We start from the raw sequence: 21,154 nt of genomic DNA, 5'->3' as shown, positions 1-21,154 counted from the left end.
TCCATCATCAATGTACTCCTCAATATTTCCTTTCACCAAATTGAATGGAGGGAGCCTAAAGAGGATGATGCGAGACAATCTAAAAATCTAGATCATATACACAATGGCCAACAATCTTTTGCGACTAGATCTTTGCACTAAAGGAGATAGGAGGAATTTGGCTGGAACACTTGGAGAATAAAGCTCAAACATTTGTTCTATGTTGCTTTTGAAATCTTGCAAGTGTAGAACCATGAGCTCTGGTGCTCAAAAGTTGGATTGAGAAGGCAAACAACCCCAAACAAATGAAGGATCTAAGTTGAGCCAATAAGGTACTTGGTATTCTAAAGTTCAATGTTAAGTAGCCAAGCATAGCAAATAAAAGTTGAAATCTACCTTAGCTAAATCCACAATGGAGAAGTCAAGAAAGGAGGAAGGGAGAAGCATCACTAATGCAATGCATATGGCTACACAGAGCAACATAAAACAATAAAACTCTATTAGCAATGGACACAATTCTCAACCAAATGAAGGGCATTAAAAATGGATAAGACTTACGATCATAACTCGCTAAAACTAAAGAGTATAGTGGTTGCAAGTTGCCTCAAGGAGGAGCAAAGAAGATTTGCTAACCTCATGCTATGTAAGTGAGGATAATCCTTCCAAGAACTGGATTATTGGCTATGTGGAAATACTTACACAAAGAAGCTCCGTGACTTGTAATAGGTCCACTAGAGGTGAATCCTAAAAAAGTTTTTAACAAGTGGAAGGGTCATAATGTGGAGAAAGATATTTTAAAAAGTCTAGAAAGTGACACCTTCCTCCAAGTTAAACTTGATGTGGAGCATTGGCTTGTTGCACACACACACACACACACACACACACACACACACACACACACAGAGCATAGCCCACTTATTTTAAGGCTATCCAAAGGTCAAAACACTCTAGATCAAGTGTTCAAGGCTATGGACAAGGCAATTGTTCACCATCATCAAATATGTAACACATGCTTTTGTTTTTTTTTTTGGGGGGGGGGGGGGGGGGGGTGTATAGAGAAAGATGAATGAGGAAATTAAGAAAAATCTGGAGATGAGGACCGATAGTGCTCAAGCATATGTGGTACAACAGGAATGATATGCAAGTGGTTTGCATCAAAGGGGCAACCAGCATGCTCTCAAACAACAACTAACTAGCCTTAGAAACCTTAAAGATTAAAGAAGATGCCTAAAAGTGCTCTCCCAGGGAGAGCTGTCTATCATAAGGCCTCTAAAATTCTTTTTTATGGATGGCACCAAAGCAACCTCGTAAGTGCTTTTTAAAGTCCATTCCAATGGGTGCCCCCCCTCTCTCAAAACCGGGCCATTGATGTGCATTCTTTCCAAAGCTCGTGACTGTCACAATTTCTATGCGCAGGTTCTGGAACACAGACCACAATAACGGCCATGAGAAGGGTGCGAATACACATCTTTTTTTCTTTTGGGTAGCGTATTTTGATGATGCTAAGCCACCCATATTATTGCATTTCTCATCTTGCCATGAATGTGAGCAAATCAAGGCAGGCACCAGTAGACGTCACTGAACCACCCTAGCAGCTTAGAAGCAAACATTGAGCCAGCTCATCTCTCTCCTTGCAATCAACTCATATTTGATAAGATGAAGACAGGTGATGCATTCTATATTCCATGTAAAGCAATATGATACGGTTGGGAGTATCACACAGAAATCAGATTTGTTGCCACAAACTATGACCTACATTTGATGTTTGACAAAAACTAGCATCATAACAAGCAATGACTAAATATCAGTTATATAGATTTGCTTTTGTGGAGTCAACTCCACACAATATCACAACATTCCTGATTCTGTCTTGGGAGCACAATATCACTACAGAATCTGGTTGTGTACAGCAAGCTGGGAGTATGCTAGAAAGATTATCTGTTAAAAACATTACTTCCAAATATGGGGAAAGGCCCCATTAGAAATCTTCCGCTGATGTCTGTGTCTAACAAAAGTTGCCCTATTTAATCGGAAGTTGTAACCGCACATAGGGTCTTCTAAGTTTTTCAAGTTGGTGTGCATGAATAATTCTTACCAGCCTCATCTGAGCCTTTAGACGTACACCCCTGTCCACAAAAGTAGAAACAATGATCCAAATCCCTGCAACAAGAAAATTTTGTATCAGGACTCTCCAGTGCTATGTTTGTAATAGCCCACCTTCTAAGCCATTCATATCAAGTAGGAAGTACACTGACCAGGAAAAAAGAGGCAACAGTGCCTGTTATCAGCTCCCGAAGAAAACTGCGACTGAACTTTGATGTGGTAACTTCATATCTGCTCCAGTAACACATATGGTCGGTTTATAGCCATATGAAAAACTAAGTAATTAAACACCCTAAGCTGTGTTAATTCAAGAGCAAAGCAGAGAAATGAGCAAACTATGGCAGAGCCTGATTTAAATAATAACATGGGAAGCCAGCCAATACAGGATAATGCCCTAGTTAGCAGAAAATGGCAAGCAGCTGAAGCTAGCAGTAGATTAAACTTTTTGAAAGAGAGGTGTGTGCCTCCACATTAACAAAATCACAACTAAGCAGCCAACAGTGAACCTTTTTCTTTTGCTTATCCCCAGGCTTGAATGTGCGGATTGAATGCTGGGCTAAGTTATGACCACAACTGTCTCTAGTTCAATCACAGCTTCCTTATTGAAACTCAGAACTTAAATGGTGGCTAGATTCAATCTCACTTTTTCTAAGACCTTATAACCTATGCATAGGCTCTTGTTAAGTGCCAAAACAGATTGTCTGAAGACCAGGCCATGGACTGATGATCAAGGCCTTCATTGAAGAGGGAACATTCATAGCAAACTACATGATACACCTAGCCTGGTTATAACCAATGCCCTGATGCCTACCACATGGATACACCACCACATCCTCACCCTTGGGCAAGAGACGGCTATGCTGGAGTCAAGATTAGAACCCCTGGTTTAATGACAGCAGTGACCCCTTCCTAAGGACATCATCACTTAATGGAGGATCGTCTGAGTGCTGTCCGTCTGTCAATGCAGCCTCCATCAGCAGACAACCCTGACGGTGGACACACTCCTAGGCTAACATCTTCTTGGTCCCTTAGGATACACTAGGCTAGTACATCCTTAAGCTAGTCTAGCACTTCTTCCACTCTTAGCTCCTTAGGCTATTCAAATCTGGCCAGGTGCCCCAAAAAATCAAGGTTTTGGGGGACCACTGAAACTCCCTTGAAACATGCACCAAATTTGTGTTTTTCATTAATTAAGCATGTTTTGGGGTTGTGTACAATTGCTAATCAATTGTAAAGTATGTTAGCACAACAGCCTCAAATAATAGAAGAACTAACATTCAAACTCGTAGAAGCTTAGCAAGTGGGGCAACAAAATGATGTGCTACATAATGTGCAAGTGCTTTGGAGGCAACTTCTTTAAAAAAAATGTAACCTGATTGTCGTTTGACTCTAAGGAGCCATTAGTAGCAAACTTAGCATGTAACTACCTATATTTGGCCACCTTAACTTTCAAGTCCCAAAGACCCTAAGATTCCAGCACTTGTTGCATTAAGTTAGACCAAGTGGTAAAATTTGACCCACTAAAACGCGTCTTATCTGTGAAGGTATTCCTAGCCATAGCAACAAGAGTAGCAATGCTCAAGAAGGAATAGAATAAATAGGGTGGATAAAGTAGGGGAGTAGAGTACACTTGGGGATTAACCATAAAGTGCCCACCATGCACGCAGAATGTGCACACAATGGATCCAAAAGTGAATATGGACTTATTGGGCATTGGCATTGTCATGAGAATGTGAAATTTTATTGCTTTGCTTAGCATTCGATTAAAAGCTAATCACATGTGCAAATGTGACTTGTACATGTGAGGAGCGCGTCAATTATTTCACAATGTGGAACCCGAAACCCTAAGATATCACTTGGTACCAAAGGCAAAAGTTGTAATAAGTTATGCCTAAAAGGTACTAGGTGATACTTCGTGTTAAATTGGGGCCTAGATAAATCTATTGGCCACTAATGTTAGTGGTGACATTAGAGAATAGGCATTAATTAATTGATTAATACCAATCTAAGGGTCAATAATTACTCAAGGAAACTAGGGAGACAAATTGGCCTAGCTAATTTTATTATTGACTAGTGACATTATTGTTTTGGATACTTAAATAATTATTAAGAGCAAACCGCTCTACTGAAAGACCCTTCATGAGAAGGTCTGTAGGATTATCATCTGTATGCACTTTGAAAAGCTCAATGCTCTTACTATCAAGTACATCTCTAATAAAGTGGTACTTCACCTGTATGTGCTTTGTCTTTGCATGAAAGAAAGGATTCTATGCTAGCATGATAGCACTTTGACTATCACAATGGAGAATAGATAACTCTGTGACGCCAAGCTCTCCCACCAAACGTGAAAGCCATAAAGCCTCCTTGCATGCCTCAATGGTAGCCACATACTCTACCTCTGTAGTGGACAATGCAACACACTTTTGTAGCATGGAGATCCAAGAGACTGCTCCTCCTGTGAAAGTAAACACATACCCGAAAGTGGACTTTCTGCAATCCACATGACCAGCATAGTCTGCATCCGTAAAGCCAATAACATATGCATTCTGCTTTCCAAAGCAGATACACAACTCCTTTGTGCCTTTGAGGTATCTCATAATACCTTTCACTGCATCCCAATGCTTCTTGCCAGGGTTTGCTATGTATCTGCTAACCACTCCCATTGCAAAGGCAATGTCAGGATGTGTACCAACCATAGCATACATCAAACTGCCAACAACTGAAGCATAGGGTATCTTGGCCATTTCAACCTTCTCATCATCATATGTAGAACTATCCTCTGCACTGAGTTTCACATATGGAGGCAATGGAACCCCAATTGTTTTCCCCCCCTCCATATTAAAACGCTGCAAAACTTTGGGGATATACTCCTGCTGGATCCCATAGTCTATACCCCATTTCACCCTCATCGGCATATCCTAGAAAAATGCATTTACAGGACTTTGGCTCCAGCTTGCTATGTTTTTCTTTACGAATGTGCACAAAAGCCTCGTAGCCAAACACTTTCACACGAGCATATGAAGGTGGCTTGCCCGACCACGCTTCTTGGGGAACTTTCCCCTCCAAAGATCTGTTTGGTGACCGATTAATTAAGTGTACGACTGTCATAACAATCTTTGCCCAAAAACCATGGGGTAATGCAGCATGAGACAGTATCGTACGGACCTTATGCTCTATGGTCCGATTTATACACTTTGCAACTCCATTTTGGGATGGACTATAAGGGACAGTGAGCTCCCTCTTTATCCCTTTGTTGTCATAAAATGCCTAAAAGGCCTTGGATACATATTCCCCACCATTGTCAAAGTGAAGACACTTAAGTGTCTTATTTGTCTAATTTTCAAACAATGCCAAGAATTTTTTAAACTTGTCAAGCACTTCATCCTTGCCACGAATAGAATAAACCCATACTTTTCGTATAGCATCATTGACAAAGGTGACAAAATATTTCTTTCCTTCTAAAAATAATCCTGGCATCTGATATACATCTGAATGTACTAACTCTAGAGGAGAAGATTTCAGCGAAAGAGACTTTTTATGAGACGTCTATGTATGTTTGCCATAAATACAATGATCACAATGCTCAAAATCAGGATAACGAAGACAAGGCAAGTAACCCAAACGAGAAAGCACTTTCATTCATGTTTGACTCATGTGTCCCAAGCGGCCACGCCACAAGGAAACGTTTGGCTGCTCGGTCACGGCAACAACATGGTCACGTACACTAGATACATAAAGTTGATACAAAGTACCACTCTTGCAACCTCTCGCAATCACTCTAGATCCCTTACAGATCTTTCATTTTCCATCACCAAAGGTGATATGAAAACCATCATCATCTAGTTGCCCTGTGCTAATGAAGCTCTTCTTGAGTTGAGATACATGCCGTACATGCTGAAGTGTGAAGACAAAGCCCTACTCAAACTGTAACTACACACTGTCAATACCTGCAATGTCACATGCATAGTTGTTCCCAAGATGAACAACACCATGTCGACCTCCTGTATAGTCAGAGAACCACTCACGATGAGAGGTGACATGAAAGGTAACACCTGAATCAAGAATCCAGGTATGCATGTCATCATCTGTATCTCCAAGTAAAGTATGTGCACCAATCAAGAATCCAGGTATGCATGTCATCATCTGTATCTCCAAGTAAAGTATGTGCACCAAAGTGTGAACAAACAAAGAGTATGTCACTTCCACTATCACCGTCATGAGTGACTACATTCACCTCTTCAATTTTGACACTGCTCTTCTTAGGCTGACTTTCTTATCTTCCTTGCTATCATCTGTCTTCTTGCCCTTTCCTTCCTCTTTCTTCCATTTGTAGCAGTCATGTTTAAAGTAACCCTTCTTGCCACAATGATGGCATTCAACATCCTTACCACGTGATTTACTACGTCCCTTGCTATTAGATTTACCTTTCTGCTGTGATCTGCCCCTAGTATGCAAAGCACTAAAAGACTTACTGGATGCATTGTTCCGTCGATTCATTTCTTCCATGAGTAGAGCACTTTCTACATCAACATACATAAGGATCACATTAGAATTGCTCATAGTGATCCTGAATGTATCCCAAGTTTCTAGCAAAGTGCAAAGCAAGAACGTAGCCTTAAAATCTTCATCAATCGTGAACTTCAAGGCAACCAACTGGCTGAAAATGGAGTTAAACTCACTCAAGTGAGTAAACATTGTTGTACCCTCTTTCATACACAAATCCATAAGCTTTTTCAACCAATAAACTTTGCTTGCGGCACTCTTCTATGCATACGGTTCTTCTAGTTGAGAGTCCAAATAGCATAGATAGAATCCAAACCATCAATGTTAAACAACAAGGCATCAAAAATCAATAGCTCAATGGTTGAGTGTGCAAGCTCATTTAACTCATCCCAATCGTCATGTTTCATATCTGCGGGCTTTGCCCCTTGTGTTTTGATCGACTTTGCCTGCTTTTTTTGCAACAGAATATTGTACCACTACTTTTGCCAAACTGCAAAGTTATGTGCTCCTTCAAGCTTCTTTATGTACATGAGATTACTGCTGTCACTGCTGCCAGCCATGATTTTCAGCCCAAATGTGACAAAAAAATCAGCAAATGCAAACCTAAACTGTCACCCGAGTGACCAAGGTACAAAGAAGTACCAACTAGCAATAAATGACCACGGAGAAGCAGAGATTTCAGATCTGTAATTAAATTTTCAGAAGCACCAAACCATGTGCTAAGCATTCCACAACTGATTACAGCTGTTCCAAGGGCATATGCATCACATTACATGAGAAATCCCAAATTTTTAGCTGCAATTTCGATTGTACCACGGGCATAAAATTTGACACGCGATCAAAAGCCCCAAAATTTTTGTGCTCAAAGCATCAACCACACATCGGCATTTTCTTTGTCATGCATAGAACATGCCAATTTTTCCCAAATAGAGCAATTTCAGCAAAACTCCCAAATTTCACTGACCAATTGGTCCCAATTGCATTAATACATGTTCCGGAAAGTATAAAACGCGCAAAAATTTTCAAAATTTCACAAAATTTTGCAAAAGCCCCAAATTTTCCGGGTCCAAATGTGCACCAATGTTAGCCAATTTATCTCAGCTGAACAAAATTTCACCAATACAGCGAAAGCCCCAAATTTTATGGATCCAATGTGGAGAAATTTCACTCAAATGAGCAAAATTTCAATATTATTTCTTGGCTATTTATAGCCAGTTCCTGTGGCACACTTTATTATTCACTCTTCAATGATTTCAGATTCTGATCTTGAAGATCTGTTGGCTAAGACAGACTGTGCTTGGGCTGACGGAGATCAAGGTCATCAAGTCGGAGACATACGCAGATATTTCCTCTGCCTCCTTGTGTATTTCTGCACTCTTATACAGCATATTACACCACAGATTTTCTGTGTTTACACTGTCTCCTTTTCTCTCTCTCTCTCTCTCTCTCTCTCTCTCTCTTCTCTCTGTGTTCACTCTCTCTCAGTCTTTGTCGTATGCTTCCGCATCGCTGCACTCTGACACTATTAGCTCATCATGTCTACTATTCTTCACTACAACTTACCTTACAGGTTGAATACTCGGATTTCAAGGTTGATCTTCTCTCCTTTGCTCCTCTTTCGCTCCCTTTAGGGCTTAAGAGGAGGTGTTGAAAAACCAAGTCATTCAATACATTTTCCTACTTCATTTCTATTTTGGTTTCCATTTACAGCCCCAGAAAAGTTTTACTTGGATTATTATTATTAAGTGTCGAGGTGACACACAAGAGAGCCAAGGTATCATCCAAGAGACTTCAATGGGCACCACCCGAGAGAGTTGAGGCACCACTTGAGACAGTCTACGTCTATAAATACGGCATTGTTTCCCCTCATTCCTCACTCCACTACATCCCACACATTCATTTCTTCTAACAATCCGTCAACTCTCTTCCGAATTCTTCTCTCCTTTCTCCATCCTCTCCACCATTGTTCATACCCCACGAGAAGAACATTATGGTCCGTGGCTTCTGCATCCATCTCCACATGACGTTTTGCAGCCTACATCATCTAGTTTCAACCCTCCTCACCTAGTGTCATCATCACACTTGCATTTGCAACAGTTTCAAGCCATCTACAATAAGTTACACCCTCTTTACCAACCCTACATCAGAGACCTCCATTTTTTAGTTTTCTTTACTCCTAAAGGGCTATCCAACAATCGCCTATTTGCAACCACTTACACAGAGATCTTCATCAAATATTCGTGTTTTCTTCTCTAATCGATTGCCCATTAGTCGACTTGATAGCAACCATCATCTCTGAGAGATTTCAGCATATCCTTGATCTCTAATAGCTCAAGATGACTACATTTCACTCCCTCTACAACTGGCTGTCCTTTCCTTCACCATTCAGCATTACCTTCGATATCCCACTACCAGAGGATTGCATTTCGCTCCCTTCATTGTGTTGATTCCCTTAAGTACTGCCGCATAACCAAACAAGACAATGCAATCATCTTCAAAACTTCAACTCCACTATATCACCTTGATTCACATAGCACGGTTTAGTGATTCATGGTTCTTCTTCTTCGTCTTCTACATTTTCTTTGAGTTTCTCCTTCTCTCAATGTTTATCATACACTATTTCGCCACGCAAACCCTACTATCTCTCCAATATGGTATGAGTGCATACCATTCTATCACTATTTTGATATGGTATCAAAGTATACCTACTATTTTGACAAGCCCATACTAGATTTGGGACTTAATTTGTCTTTTAAGGAGCAAAGTGAAAGTCAATCCCCAAGCAAACCAAGGGGCAAATTGGCTTGAAGACTTGTTGGTCAATTTTTATAGCAAGAGACACCTGGATTAGCAAAGGAGATCAAAGAATCTCAGTTGTACTCCATCCATTTGCAATAAACGCTAAATAAATACCGCAAGGAACACCAATTTTGGGGCCAACAATCTATCCATTGTTCAAGATTAAAGTAGTAAAGTGTACATTTTCAATTTATGTGAATTTTATGCTTGTTGTAATTAGTTTAAATTAGGTTATTTACCACCCTCTCTGAGGACAAAGGCTAGTTTCACCACTGCCACGCAGCCAATGACTAGCTATTATACACGGCTGTCTCATTTTGGTATATGTCCTGAGCATATCTTTGAGTACTTCTCTTGCAATGTTCTTTTGTTTTCTTTGGTTCTCTCCTCTCTTGTGTTATGCAATCTATCACAATAGTTGACTATGCTTCCATTGCTACACCCACTTAACAATTCATTTTCTCTTGTATTGTACAATGTATTACAGTAGCCGTCTACACTTTCATCACTGCATCCACATTTGACAATCAGAGAGGTGGCCAACCTTACCGACCAATCTAGGTGTATTAGAAGCAAGGTTTTTAAGAGTTTAAGAGTAGTAGCAACAACCATACCTAATGCACAAGTATTCTTGAAACTCCTCTGTCACGAATCATGTATTTGGCCAAGAAGAAGGTGGAGGTGGAGCATCATCTTCCTCATTGAGTCCATAATGCCTCTTTAGGGTTTCTAATGATGGAGAAGCTTAAAAAGACATTGTGGAATACCGAGAAAAAGGAGCCTTAAACATTGTAAATTAGTAACCTATTGTTCATGTATCTTGCACAAAACCAAGCTCTCCACAATAGCCACAAGATACTCTTTACAAGAGCACCAACTCTAATATCATGTGAAGATATGCTAGGGTTTGTACTTAGAAAACACAAAATGTACAAATACAACTAAAACACAATAACTCGGACAATAACATAATAAATGCAAAACGCAAATACACAAACACAAACAAAGAAGAAAGAGGAAAGAGAACTTTTAAGTAAATAAATCAATGGTGTAAATGGTAGAGAGGATGTACAAGATGTTTAAAGGCACAGCAATGGGTTTAGTTGGAGTGTAACATCCACCAAAAATAGATCCTAAGTGCTATAACCACTAGCCAGAGCTGAAACAGTGCTGAATGTGGAAGGATAGAAAGCTAGAAACCAAAACACAGCAGCTTGGAAGCCAAATCTAGCAAAATGCAGCAATGTACCACCCGAATGTGCTGGCAGCTGATCATCAAAAGGGTGGCAAAAGTAAGGCAAGAGCTGAGAGAGGAAGTGTTGATAAAGGGTGGCCTGCTCACACTGAAAACGCCAGATGTGGCAGCAATCATGACAGCTAGACAGCCACTAGAGAGAAGGCTGATGGTAAAAATCTACAATGGAGAGTAATGACCTGCAAAACTGGGAAAGGCTGAATGGTGGGCAGCCTATCTATTTATAGATGTAGAAGAATCTTCCGTAATTAGGGTTTTGCTTATGGGATACCAAAAACTCTCTAGGAACACATTTCTTTTTAATGAAAGTTTGGTAACATTTGAGTTTTGGGTGTCAAAAGATGACATGCTAGCAAGACAGTAGGGTTTGCGGGGAGGAACACGGAGTGAACTCGGCAAACATGGAGAAGAGAAGAGAAGAGAAGAAACTCCAATGAATGGAATGAGGAAGTTTTGAATCATGGAGTGAATGTGATACAAGGGAACAAGGGTGCTGTAGCATAAGGAAGATGATAAAGACAGCCACGAACCACGAACCGCAATGTCCTCGTGAAGGGGTGTGAGGGTAGTGGAGAGGCTAGAGAAAAGAGGTGACGGACTGAATGAATCAACCGCGAGGAATGAATGAGAGAGTGGCCTATAAATAGGCACAATCAGTCTAGGATGGCGCCTCTTTTTGGGGCTGCAAACCCTAAACGCAAAATGCAAAAACGCAAAAACGCAAACTGCAGGTGAAGGGTGAAGGGTTTCTCAACACCCCCTCTCAGGCCCAAAAATGGAAACAAGAGAAGAGTGAGGTGGAGATGCAATGCTACATGCTGAAGAATGCTCATGGAGCAGGTGCCACTTGGACAGTGTCCCTCGTGGGGAAATTGTTCACTTGCCCAAGTGCCCTAGTACAAAGATGATGAAAACATACAATGAATAGGAGGAATGTCAAACTTTATGTGGTGCCGAGTACCATAAGGATATGCCCGTACTCAATCTTGGGAGTTGGCCCCATGCTGACCAAGTGACCAAGGCAAAAAGAAGAGGAGGAAGAAGATGTAGAGAATCCCAAAGATCCAAGATCTCCACCGGAAATGGAACCTGTAGTAAAGAACAGTAGATAGAGTGAACTAGAGAACCCGAAACTCAACCTTGGGAGAGAAGCCACTAGCTCCATGCATCCATGCTGGAAGGAATACGAAGACCTCGTCACCAAGTCGCGGCTGAACCTTCGAGGTCCCAATCTAGGTGCTACTTGAAGATCCTAGGTATCAGCAAAAGAGATGACTGGTCGAAGACAGCCACCCCAAGAAAGTAGAGGATGGGTGAAGAACATGTGGAGTAGGTTCCCCCTCTGAGGTGGGAGGTGGAGGGGCTCCTGTTGAAGTCGAAGAAGTAGATGCCCCCTCTGAGGGCAAAGAAATAACATCCCCCTCTGAAGTAGATAGGAAATCCAACAACTCATGGATCACGGACTCCAACATGTCTGATGATGAATAAAGTGTCGCCGGTGGTGTTGAAGAAGATATCTGGGGTGCCGAAGAGCTCCTAGAGGTAGCCTCTCAAACTTGAGTAGTGGGGAAGGGTGGGGCTCAAAATGAGCAAGAGGTGGGCAACAGTTGTTCTCTCAGTGGAGTGGACTGGGTAGCCGAAGAAGAGTACGGAGTCGAGCAGCCACTGTCTCTCGAAGGAGTTGATTGACGAGGAGACACTATCAAATAATCACTGTCTCTCGGTGGAGCGGATTGCTGATCCATAGGTCGTGGAAACCACTGTACTTGAAAATAAGTGGGAGAAGACTCCCGCTGGCATTGCAATGATCTCTAGGAGGTCGTAGCGCCGATCGATCCTCCATGTGCTCGAAAGGACTCAGTACGCATTGGATGCGTCTTATTGCCTTGAGCATAGTACTCTGATAGCCGATGCAAAACAATCTCTATGGCCCAAAAAGGAGAGGTGGCACAAGGAGTGCCTAGTGAAAGACGCATGCACTCCGGGGGGGTGGGGAACAAAAGTCGAAGTCGACAAGCATCGGTGGTGTGTCCGGTGATGCCACAGTAGGAGCACCCAGTAGTCTGGACATCTATTGGTAAAGAAGCCATGGATGTGCCTTGCTGAAAAAGGAAGAGATCAACCACCATGAATCACGAACTGCAATGTCCGCCTCAAGGGGTGTAAGGGCAATGTAAAGCACGAACCGCAATGTCCGCCTTAAGGGGTGGGAGGGCTAGAAGTGAGCTGCCAGTGGGAGGAGGATGTGACCAGCAATAAGAGGTTGCAACCAGTAGAAAAACACATGTGAGGAGAGAGAAAGACTAAAAGCGTAGGCAAGACAGCCTACAAGAGAGAGAAAGACTAAAAACGTAGATAGCAGGTGAGAAAGACTAAAAACGCAGACAGGACAGCCTGCAGGAGAGAGAAAGACTGAAAACATAGAGAGCAAGAATGTGATGACGTGGCAAGTTATACGGCAACAGGTCTGCATAGGAACAGCAGTCGCCTGACTGAAATCAGCTCCAAACTGCGTGAAGAGGGCTGGAAATCAGGCACCAACTGATGGAGACAGCAATGGACAGCTTCAACTGAGATGTCCTCCGCGAACGGGGTGTGGACAGCAAGTTAAAACACCTGAAATCTGCAAAACGAGATGTTGATGCAATGGAAGGAGAAGAGAAGTGGATGCCGAACCTACCACCGGTCTTTGCCTTCATTGGAGTGGAGGATCTTTGCCTCTGTTTGAGCAGATCCAGCTTTGATACCATGTCAAAAGACGACGTACCAGCGAGATAGTAGGGTTTGTGGGGAGAAACACAGAGTAAACTCGGCAAAAAAGAAGAAGAGAAGAGAAGAGAAAAGAAACTCTGATGAATGGAATGAGGAAGTTCTGAATCATGGAGTGAATGTCATACAAGGGAACAAGGGTGCCATAGTATAAGGAAGATGATGAAGACAGCCACGAAACACGAACCGCAATGTCCTCGTGAAGGGGTGTGAGGGTAGTGGAGAGGCTGGAGAGAAGAGGTGACGGACTGAATGAATCAGCCGTGAGGAATGAATGAGAGAGTGGCCTATAAATAGGCACAGTCAGTCTAGGATGACGCCCCTTTTTGGGACAGCAAACCCTAAACGCAAAATGCAAAAACGCAAAAACGCAAACTGCAGGTGAAGGGTGAAGGGTTTCTCAACATTGGGGATGTTCAATAGAGCTAATTAGTTTGTAATGCATTTTTAGCTCAACGATGAGAAGGTTAAGTATGCACTTCAAAGCATACTTAAGAGATCATAGAAAAAGCAAAAGAGGGCAGCTAATCACCTTGGACATGCTTTGCAATTTGCAAAGAGCGATTATGTATTGCTGCATTATAAAAAGGCAAGGCTAAAAAACAATGAAAGGCTTGTATCCAATACTATGTGTTATTTTGGGCCCTTCCAAGTGTTGAAGAAGATACGTAATGTTGCTTATAGGCTAAAATTGCCTCCACATTGGTAGATACATAATGCCTTTTGTGTGTGTTTGTTGAGGTCTATTCATGGTGATGTGCTAGAGGATGTATCTATTGAAATTTAGCCAAAGATTGAGGAGCTAGATGAGATATTGGTACCTAAGTAGATTTTGGCACATAAGGGGAGAGAAAGATTAGAGATCAAGTTTCCAAGAGATACTTGGTGAAGTTCCAAAATCACTCACCAATGGATGTTAAATGCATGGAAGAGAGTGATTTGCAAACCACTCTCAATTGTTACAACTTTACCTCAAAGCTTTTCAATTGGAACCAACTTTGGATTGGACTCTTTCAAGTTCACACTACCTAATGCACAAGGGGGAGGTAGCACTTCCACTATAGTAATGGATAGCTTAGTATGTAGTGGATCTCAAATGTATACAACATGCATCCAAGATACTGTTTGTTGACAATATATTTACCAAGAGGTCACTATTGAGAGTACTAGTTGTTGCAATTGATATAGGGATGGATATAGTTTTTATCATGGCTCTAAAACTAAACGTTTGCATTAGTTTATGATCATCAAAGATTGATTATATGTTGGTCGTTTTCAATGGATAATCATCAATAATTGGTGGTATTCAACTAATCTTTATGGACAACATAGTGTTATTGGATGCCATTAATAGTTCAGCCTGTTAGCCTACCATTTTATTCTGTCAACCTATCATCTCCTAATTATGAGCTCCATCAAAGTTTGATAGAGACATTGGAGCTCTAACTGCCATCTCCACTCAATTTAGTGCACATTCCCTTCTTCAATCAACTTTAGCTGTGCATTTCCTCAATCTACCAAGTGTCTATCAATTTGGGCAGCTCCTATAGGGTGCGATCAGCCATTGTGTGCTATGATTTCCCCTCTACCTCCCACATCAGCATTTTTCACTGCATTTATTACAATCGGCCAGCTTTTATGCGGTCCAACTACATATTTTTGGCCTATTTTGGCTTATCCCCGATCTTTGGGGATGTTGGCTATTTATAGCCCACTTGGCAGCAGACAAGTCATCATCTTCCATCTTTTGCCAGTTGCTACTAGCTGCACACTCCATCTCTATCTCTGATGTTGTCATCATTTTCAGCTTGATCCAGTGCCCTTACTAATGCTTGGGGCTGCGCATAGGGATTGGTTAGTTCATCATTGTATTTAGCTTTCTTTCCAAATTCAAGATAAATTTCTCTTCCATTCCTGTGGTCTTTTATCTTCTTCTTTTCTCTCCATGTTCATGTTCCTCTTTTGTTGCACACTCTCATGTAGCCATGATTTATGCTCAATTTATGCTTTACTATGGTTGCTTGGTCATAACACTTCTAGTTTAGAGTTAATGGATGTATCCCATGTGCTTTTTACAACAATTATGATTCATTTTTTGCTCAATTATGAATTAGTTATGTTGACTGGAAATTTCAGTATGAGTTTGGCTATACCATAGTATGAACAACATCGACTAATGTTTTTGACTATGATGCCTGTGCTTTTTCCAATTCAATGTTGCTTTGCTTTTGTCACCTTACTATGCAATCGAGAACAATTACAAGGATTTCAAGGGGGACACTTGTCAAAAGGACATGTATTTCTAATGCTTAGCGTTGGCATTATCAAGCTATGCACATGTGAAGTACAAGTCAATTAACTCACTGTGACAACATAAGCAACCCCAACGAACAATGGGCAAAATTGGCAAAAGTTGCAATATTATGCCGAGCAAGCACTTGTGGGTGCTTGGTGTCAATTTGGGATCTAGGCCATTAATTTGTCCATTAAATGTCCAATAGTGACATTGTGGGACTAGGCATTAATTTATAAATTAATGCTAGTCCAAGACCAATTAATGTTGGGACCATTAAATGTCCCATGGGGTTCCCACATTAATTATATTTGGAAAGGGTCAAATAGATAATAAATTAATTTTCAGAGCATTACTTAATTAATTTTCAGAATTTAAATACTGAAAGTTAATTAATTAATGCTGAAAATCATAATTAGAAGGCTGCCAACCACCACTTGTCAAAACTAACCATACAAGCTGAGAGAAGGCTGTTTGGGGGACTGCCTGCTGTAATTTGAGTTAAATAAGGTTAACACTAGCCTTGCCAAGAAGGAAGACTGGTTTCAAGAAAAGGGAATCATAAAGCTTTTAAGGGCTAATCTTCTTGATATGATTGTATTCTGTTGGTGCTCTATCAAGAGGGGAGTGTTAGAAACGTCCATGCTAATCTAGAACGTATTTTAGGGGTTTCTCTAGAGAAGTACTCCTAATGAATCCTCTCAACTCTCTTACATATAAACTCTCTCAAGGCTTGGACATTTGCAGGCTATATAAAGCATTCCACTTGGTACTCTCACACACATTGATACACACTGATACTCATTGTCACTCGCTCTTGGTTGATGCTACACCCTTGGCTCCTTCCTATTCTACAGGTACACTAGTGGCTCAATTTGGGGTAAGTCTTGCGCAATCATTATAAACATCACCTTGTTCTACATTGTCCTTTTTACTGTTGTTTATCCTCTACATTGTCTTGTTACTAAGTAAGTGCATGATTTTGTGATGTTGCAAACACACTCTCTCTCTCTACGTCTCCCAAGCCTCTCTTGAGCTCACCGCACTTCCCACATCTTTCCCCTAGGGCCCCAACTTAAAGTGGTGTTCAGTGAAAATTTACAACCAGTATGAGGAGTTGCTTCATTATCAAAGAGCAGACACTTACATAAAGAAGTGTGCAGTAATCATGAGACCAATGCTGAGAAGAACAATCGCCAGCACTGGATAAAATCCTTCAGACACAGGACTGTAAATGGCAGATGCTGCTTCAGCCTGTTCAAAGAGAAGATGTTAGTAGACAGGTATTGCAAGAAACTCATCAGAAAAGTAAATCTCATCAAACCCTCCTAAAGCCAATCAGACTAATCATGCAACAATAATGAAACAATTCAAAGATGTACTACAAGCCTTTGGAGGCAAATAATTCCAGCAGCTTCACACTTAGCTGTTTGCCCACAATAAAGATGATCTAAAGCTAATGATCCAGTCTCCCTGGGCCATTTGATGCAAGCCCTTATCGTTTCACGCATGGAAGACTGATAGTTCTGAATTAGTACTTCAGGAGTTACATGTAACAGAGAAGCCACAAAGTGGACATGTGACATACGGCCCACATAAGAACTCCAAGAAAAACCTTAAGCATAATGCAAATCCTCACTGCTCGAACAAACCAACATTCTGCACCAATATAATTAGCTAGATTCTGAAGCCATACTGGTTCACTATGTTCCCTAATCCCCCAATACACTTGATAATTATGAATGTATCGGACCTACTGTGAGACTTTTGGCTATTCAAACTCCAGAGCGTGCGCTCTGCTTGATTGGGCAGTCAAATACAGTCTACAACCCATGATTCACAGGTCCCAATGCTCCACTTCAAAAGTACTACACTGCTACCATCAAACCATGTGAATCAGGAATCAGACCTATCCTGACGAGGACAAAGCTTGGTAGCAATAACCTTCAGTCCTTTTGTGTTATACTCGGCCCTTGCCTTACCTTCTGATCCATAACTATGCATGTAACTGGTGAATCAGCCAAACGCAAATTGTAAACTTCCAACTGCCAAAATCATCTATTTCCTTATGAACAGATCTATAAAGCTTTACCTATGAAAGCCCTTCTTTTTTGCATGACATATTGAGGGAAGTTGGACCTAAAAACCTGGCATTGCACCCTTTGATGCTCCCACTAGCGCTTGAAGTATTAGATCTAACGACCAACGTGGCAGGCACAAACTTCCCTACTAATGCTCAAAGCAAACCTAGAATCTTTCACCACAAAATCTTCAAATTTCCACAAATATCCACCATTTCTGACAGGAAAACTTCCTCGACACAGAGATCATAAAAGTAAATCATAGTTGGCAAACTGCCAGTTAACTGTGACTATCTGCATTCATGATTTGCCCCTTTTAAATCTGCAATCAGCCAAACAGAGCTCCAAACCAAAGCGAGAAGGATGGATCTATACAAAAGCCAGCCTGTTACCATTCTGCGCGACGCTCGCCGTCGTCCCCGACCGAATGAATGGCGAATGCAAGCGATCGATTGACTAGCGGAAGTTAAGTTCTCTTCACACCGCGTTACTGTGGCCGTCTTTCTCTACCCTCAGCCACTTCTCACTATAAGAATAAAAGCCTAAGGTTTTATAATCCTGTCGAACATATCCTGCGCAAGAGATAAGAATACAAGCCTAAGATTTTGTGATGTTTTCTTAATAATGTTTTTTTAAAGCCTTCTCTTGGTAATTCAATATACCACGCATTATAAAGATTTTGTAATGTTGTTGAATATAACTTCTGGCATTTTACACTTAGTCACTAAACGATTTTCCATTACCAATATTAAATAAGGAATTACATGGGTGATGGTACTAGAAGATTTGTCAAAAGGTGCCCAAAAGCTTAACCAAATCCCAACTCCCCATCTTGCCAAGCATGGAAAAATATTTAACAATAAGATTTAGCTTGTGTACAACTAAATGCTTGGAGGTGTTGGGTAATTCTTTCATTCCTTGCTTCCCATAAAGACTTCGGCAATATGACTCAAATTATTGTAGACATGTTGGGGGTAAAGGTGCCTCTGCCTAGCCGCCCGTGTATTACTACACTGACAGTCATCGCCACTGCACACTGACGGGCGCCCGTCACCGTCACTTTATTCTTTATTCTTTTAGTGACAGTTTGAATAAAGGAAGGCCCGATCACACATTGTGACTGTTAGAGTTCCCTTTCTTGCTCTTGCTCTCCCGCCATGGCTCTCGAGTCCAACCTTCGATCCGTCGCTCCCTTTCAACTGGTATCAGAGCTTTGCTTTCCGACTCTTGAGCTTGGTTCGTGGCATTCTCAGAATCCCATCGACTCCCTACTTACATTGGGTCTTCTTCCCGGCAGCCATATCCGACTCCTTCGAGCTCCCGTCACTCCCCGGCTTCCCGAGCACCTTCCCGATATTGTTGGGCACCTTCAGGGCATTACATCAGAGGTATTTTCTTCAAGGTTTACTTCAGTTCTCAGGTCTCACAGGCTGTAAACAAGTTGCGAGCAGCCATAGCTCACACCTCTTGGAGCTTCCTTCACCTGGATCTTGCTTCTAGCCGATCAAGGCTTGCTGAGGCTTGGTGTAGGCCTTCTTTGGCCCTCATTTGTGCCCCCTTTGGGCCCCATTGTTGATACCTGGGACAGCAAACCCCCCAGCCAGCTCACGTTTATTTTGCGTCTGTTTCAAAATCTGGCCCAAAAATCACTCTTTTTGTCATATCTCGAGCATTCGGAACCCGATTCAGGCAAGATAAGAGCCTAAATTGGAGTTCTAGCATGCTCCGAACGCGATGGTGATGTCAAATTTGCCAAATTCTGATGATAGGATCTTCTACAATAGATTTCAGGTCTGAGACAGCATGTATTTGTATGCCTATGCTTGTTTGGAAATGACTACATAACCGGTTTGATGCCTATTGCATCCCGATTGATTGGGGGATTGAAGCTACATGTAATGCTATGATTTTGGCCTGATTTTGGGGCTAGAAATACACAGTTTATAACAATAAATGCATGCTGAATACTCTTGGACTGAAGCTATCTTTCATGCTTTGACATATGCCTATTGGTTCCGGATGTATGTTTTTGGTTATGCTATGATGTATTGACCATCGAGGGATGACTTTGAGCTTGTCATTGAATTTGGATGCTTTTGAAATCTTGAGCTTATTTCAGCCCGCACTTATTGACATTGGTATATGCTTTGATAGTGATGCTTCTTGGGTTTATACATACCTGTTGCCTACGGCTTGATGCTCATGTCACGGTTGATTACCCTATGCATACGTTGAGCTTGAGTGCTCATTGAAGCTCCACCTTGGATGCATTTTGGATTATCTGGAGTAGTCTTGGATGTTACTTGGCTTGTCAGAGTTTGGATTGGGATGCATATTAATGTCTTAAATGCTTACGGATGCTCTACCGCCTATATGTTCGGGATGTACTATTGATGTATTGTCTCGGACTTACGTCATTGCCATTGTGTCTTGCCTTGGCTTGAGCTCTTGAGCTCGTACATACGACTTTTGTGCCAGTGGGAGCATTCTTGAATGCTTATCAAACATTGAGCAGGCGGTACTTTTATGCATTGAGCCGTTACATGCCATTGAGCAGACAGACACTTGAGACTTTGGGACTTCTTACCTTTTGGGATGATACATCATATGTCTTGGTTCACTATATGCTTATGAGCTAAGTCTCAGTTTTGGATCCGTATCTTTGTGAACTGACACCTACTCGTGTCAAGTTTTGGTAGTGGCAGGAACACTTTGTCCTGTTGACTAGGGGGTGTGCCTACTCACTAGCAGATGTTTGTATGACATACTTGGGTGTTGGATTCATGCTTATCGACCGTCATATGCTTATGCTATGCCCACATGATGTGGCTTTGGTCTTGGTACTATTTGATTGCCTTGGGATCCGATTTTGGCACTGTTAGCTCCCTTTTACTGAAATCTGAAATTTATTACAACAAGCATATAAGTATGGACTAACATAGATTTTTCATGCTGAAACACTTTGAAATGATGTACTTTCACTAGTACTTGGTGGGCAGCAGCTTTGGTTCCACTTTCCTCGCCCTTTTTCCTCGATTTTGGTGATTTTTTGTCATTTTCTGCAATAAACAGCAAGCAGTTTTAATCTGTCTATAGTCTTCCAGCCTGCATTATGGCGAGTTCGTCCACTGATCATGCTATTTTCAACATCATTAAGCTTGATGGTATGAATTACTCTTATTGGAAGAGCTAGATTTGGCAGGTGTTGGTGCAGAAATCGCAGATCAAACCTTTGAGGTTAAGCGGGCATCCGCCTGCAACTATGCCAGATGAGGAATGGCTTGAGCTTGATGAGTTATGCAAGTCCACCATTGTATTGTCTCTCACAGAACAAGTTCACTGCAATGTATTTGAGGAAACACAGCGTGCATG

At 41.5% G+C, this 21,154-nt stretch overlaps 1 protein-coding gene across 2 annotated transcripts; it reads right to left on the bottom strand.

The window, feature by feature from the left end:
* Nucleotides 1–1,050: 1,050 nt before the first annotated feature.
* Nucleotides 1,051–18,331, bottom strand: LOC148027481 (uncharacterized). 2 transcript variants are annotated; one of them, XM_087689197.1, is made up of 5 exons: nucleotides 18,175–18,331; nucleotides 16,849–16,955; nucleotides 2,235–2,313; nucleotides 2,075–2,139; nucleotides 1,051–1,398 (listed from the first exon to the last, which is right to left on the bottom strand). In XM_087689197.1, the coding sequence occupies exons 1-4, from the start codon at nucleotides 18,175–18,177 to the stop codon at nucleotides 2,092–2,094; spliced, it is 237 nt and encodes a 78-aa protein (XP_087545323.1). In that variant the 5' UTR covers nucleotides 18,178–18,331; the 3' UTR covers nucleotides 1,051–1,398; nucleotides 2,075–2,091. The 2 variants fall into 2 exon arrangements, with proteins under 2 accessions (XP_087545323.1, XP_087545322.1); XM_087689196.1 differs by lacking the exon at nucleotides 1,051–1,398 and having other exon boundaries at nucleotides 1,774–2,139.
* Between the last annotated feature and the right edge of the window lie 2,823 nt (nucleotides 18,332–21,154).

Source organism: Lygodium microphyllum, chromosome 12 (assembly GCF_053477565.2).
Source record: "Lygodium microphyllum isolate KBCC chromosome 12, Lygodium_microphyllum_v1.1.10, whole genome shotgun sequence".
Classification (NCBI taxonomy): Eukaryota; Viridiplantae; Streptophyta; class Polypodiopsida; order Schizaeales; family Lygodiaceae; genus Lygodium; species Lygodium microphyllum.
This window is presented reverse-complemented; position numbering and strand designations above follow the sequence as displayed.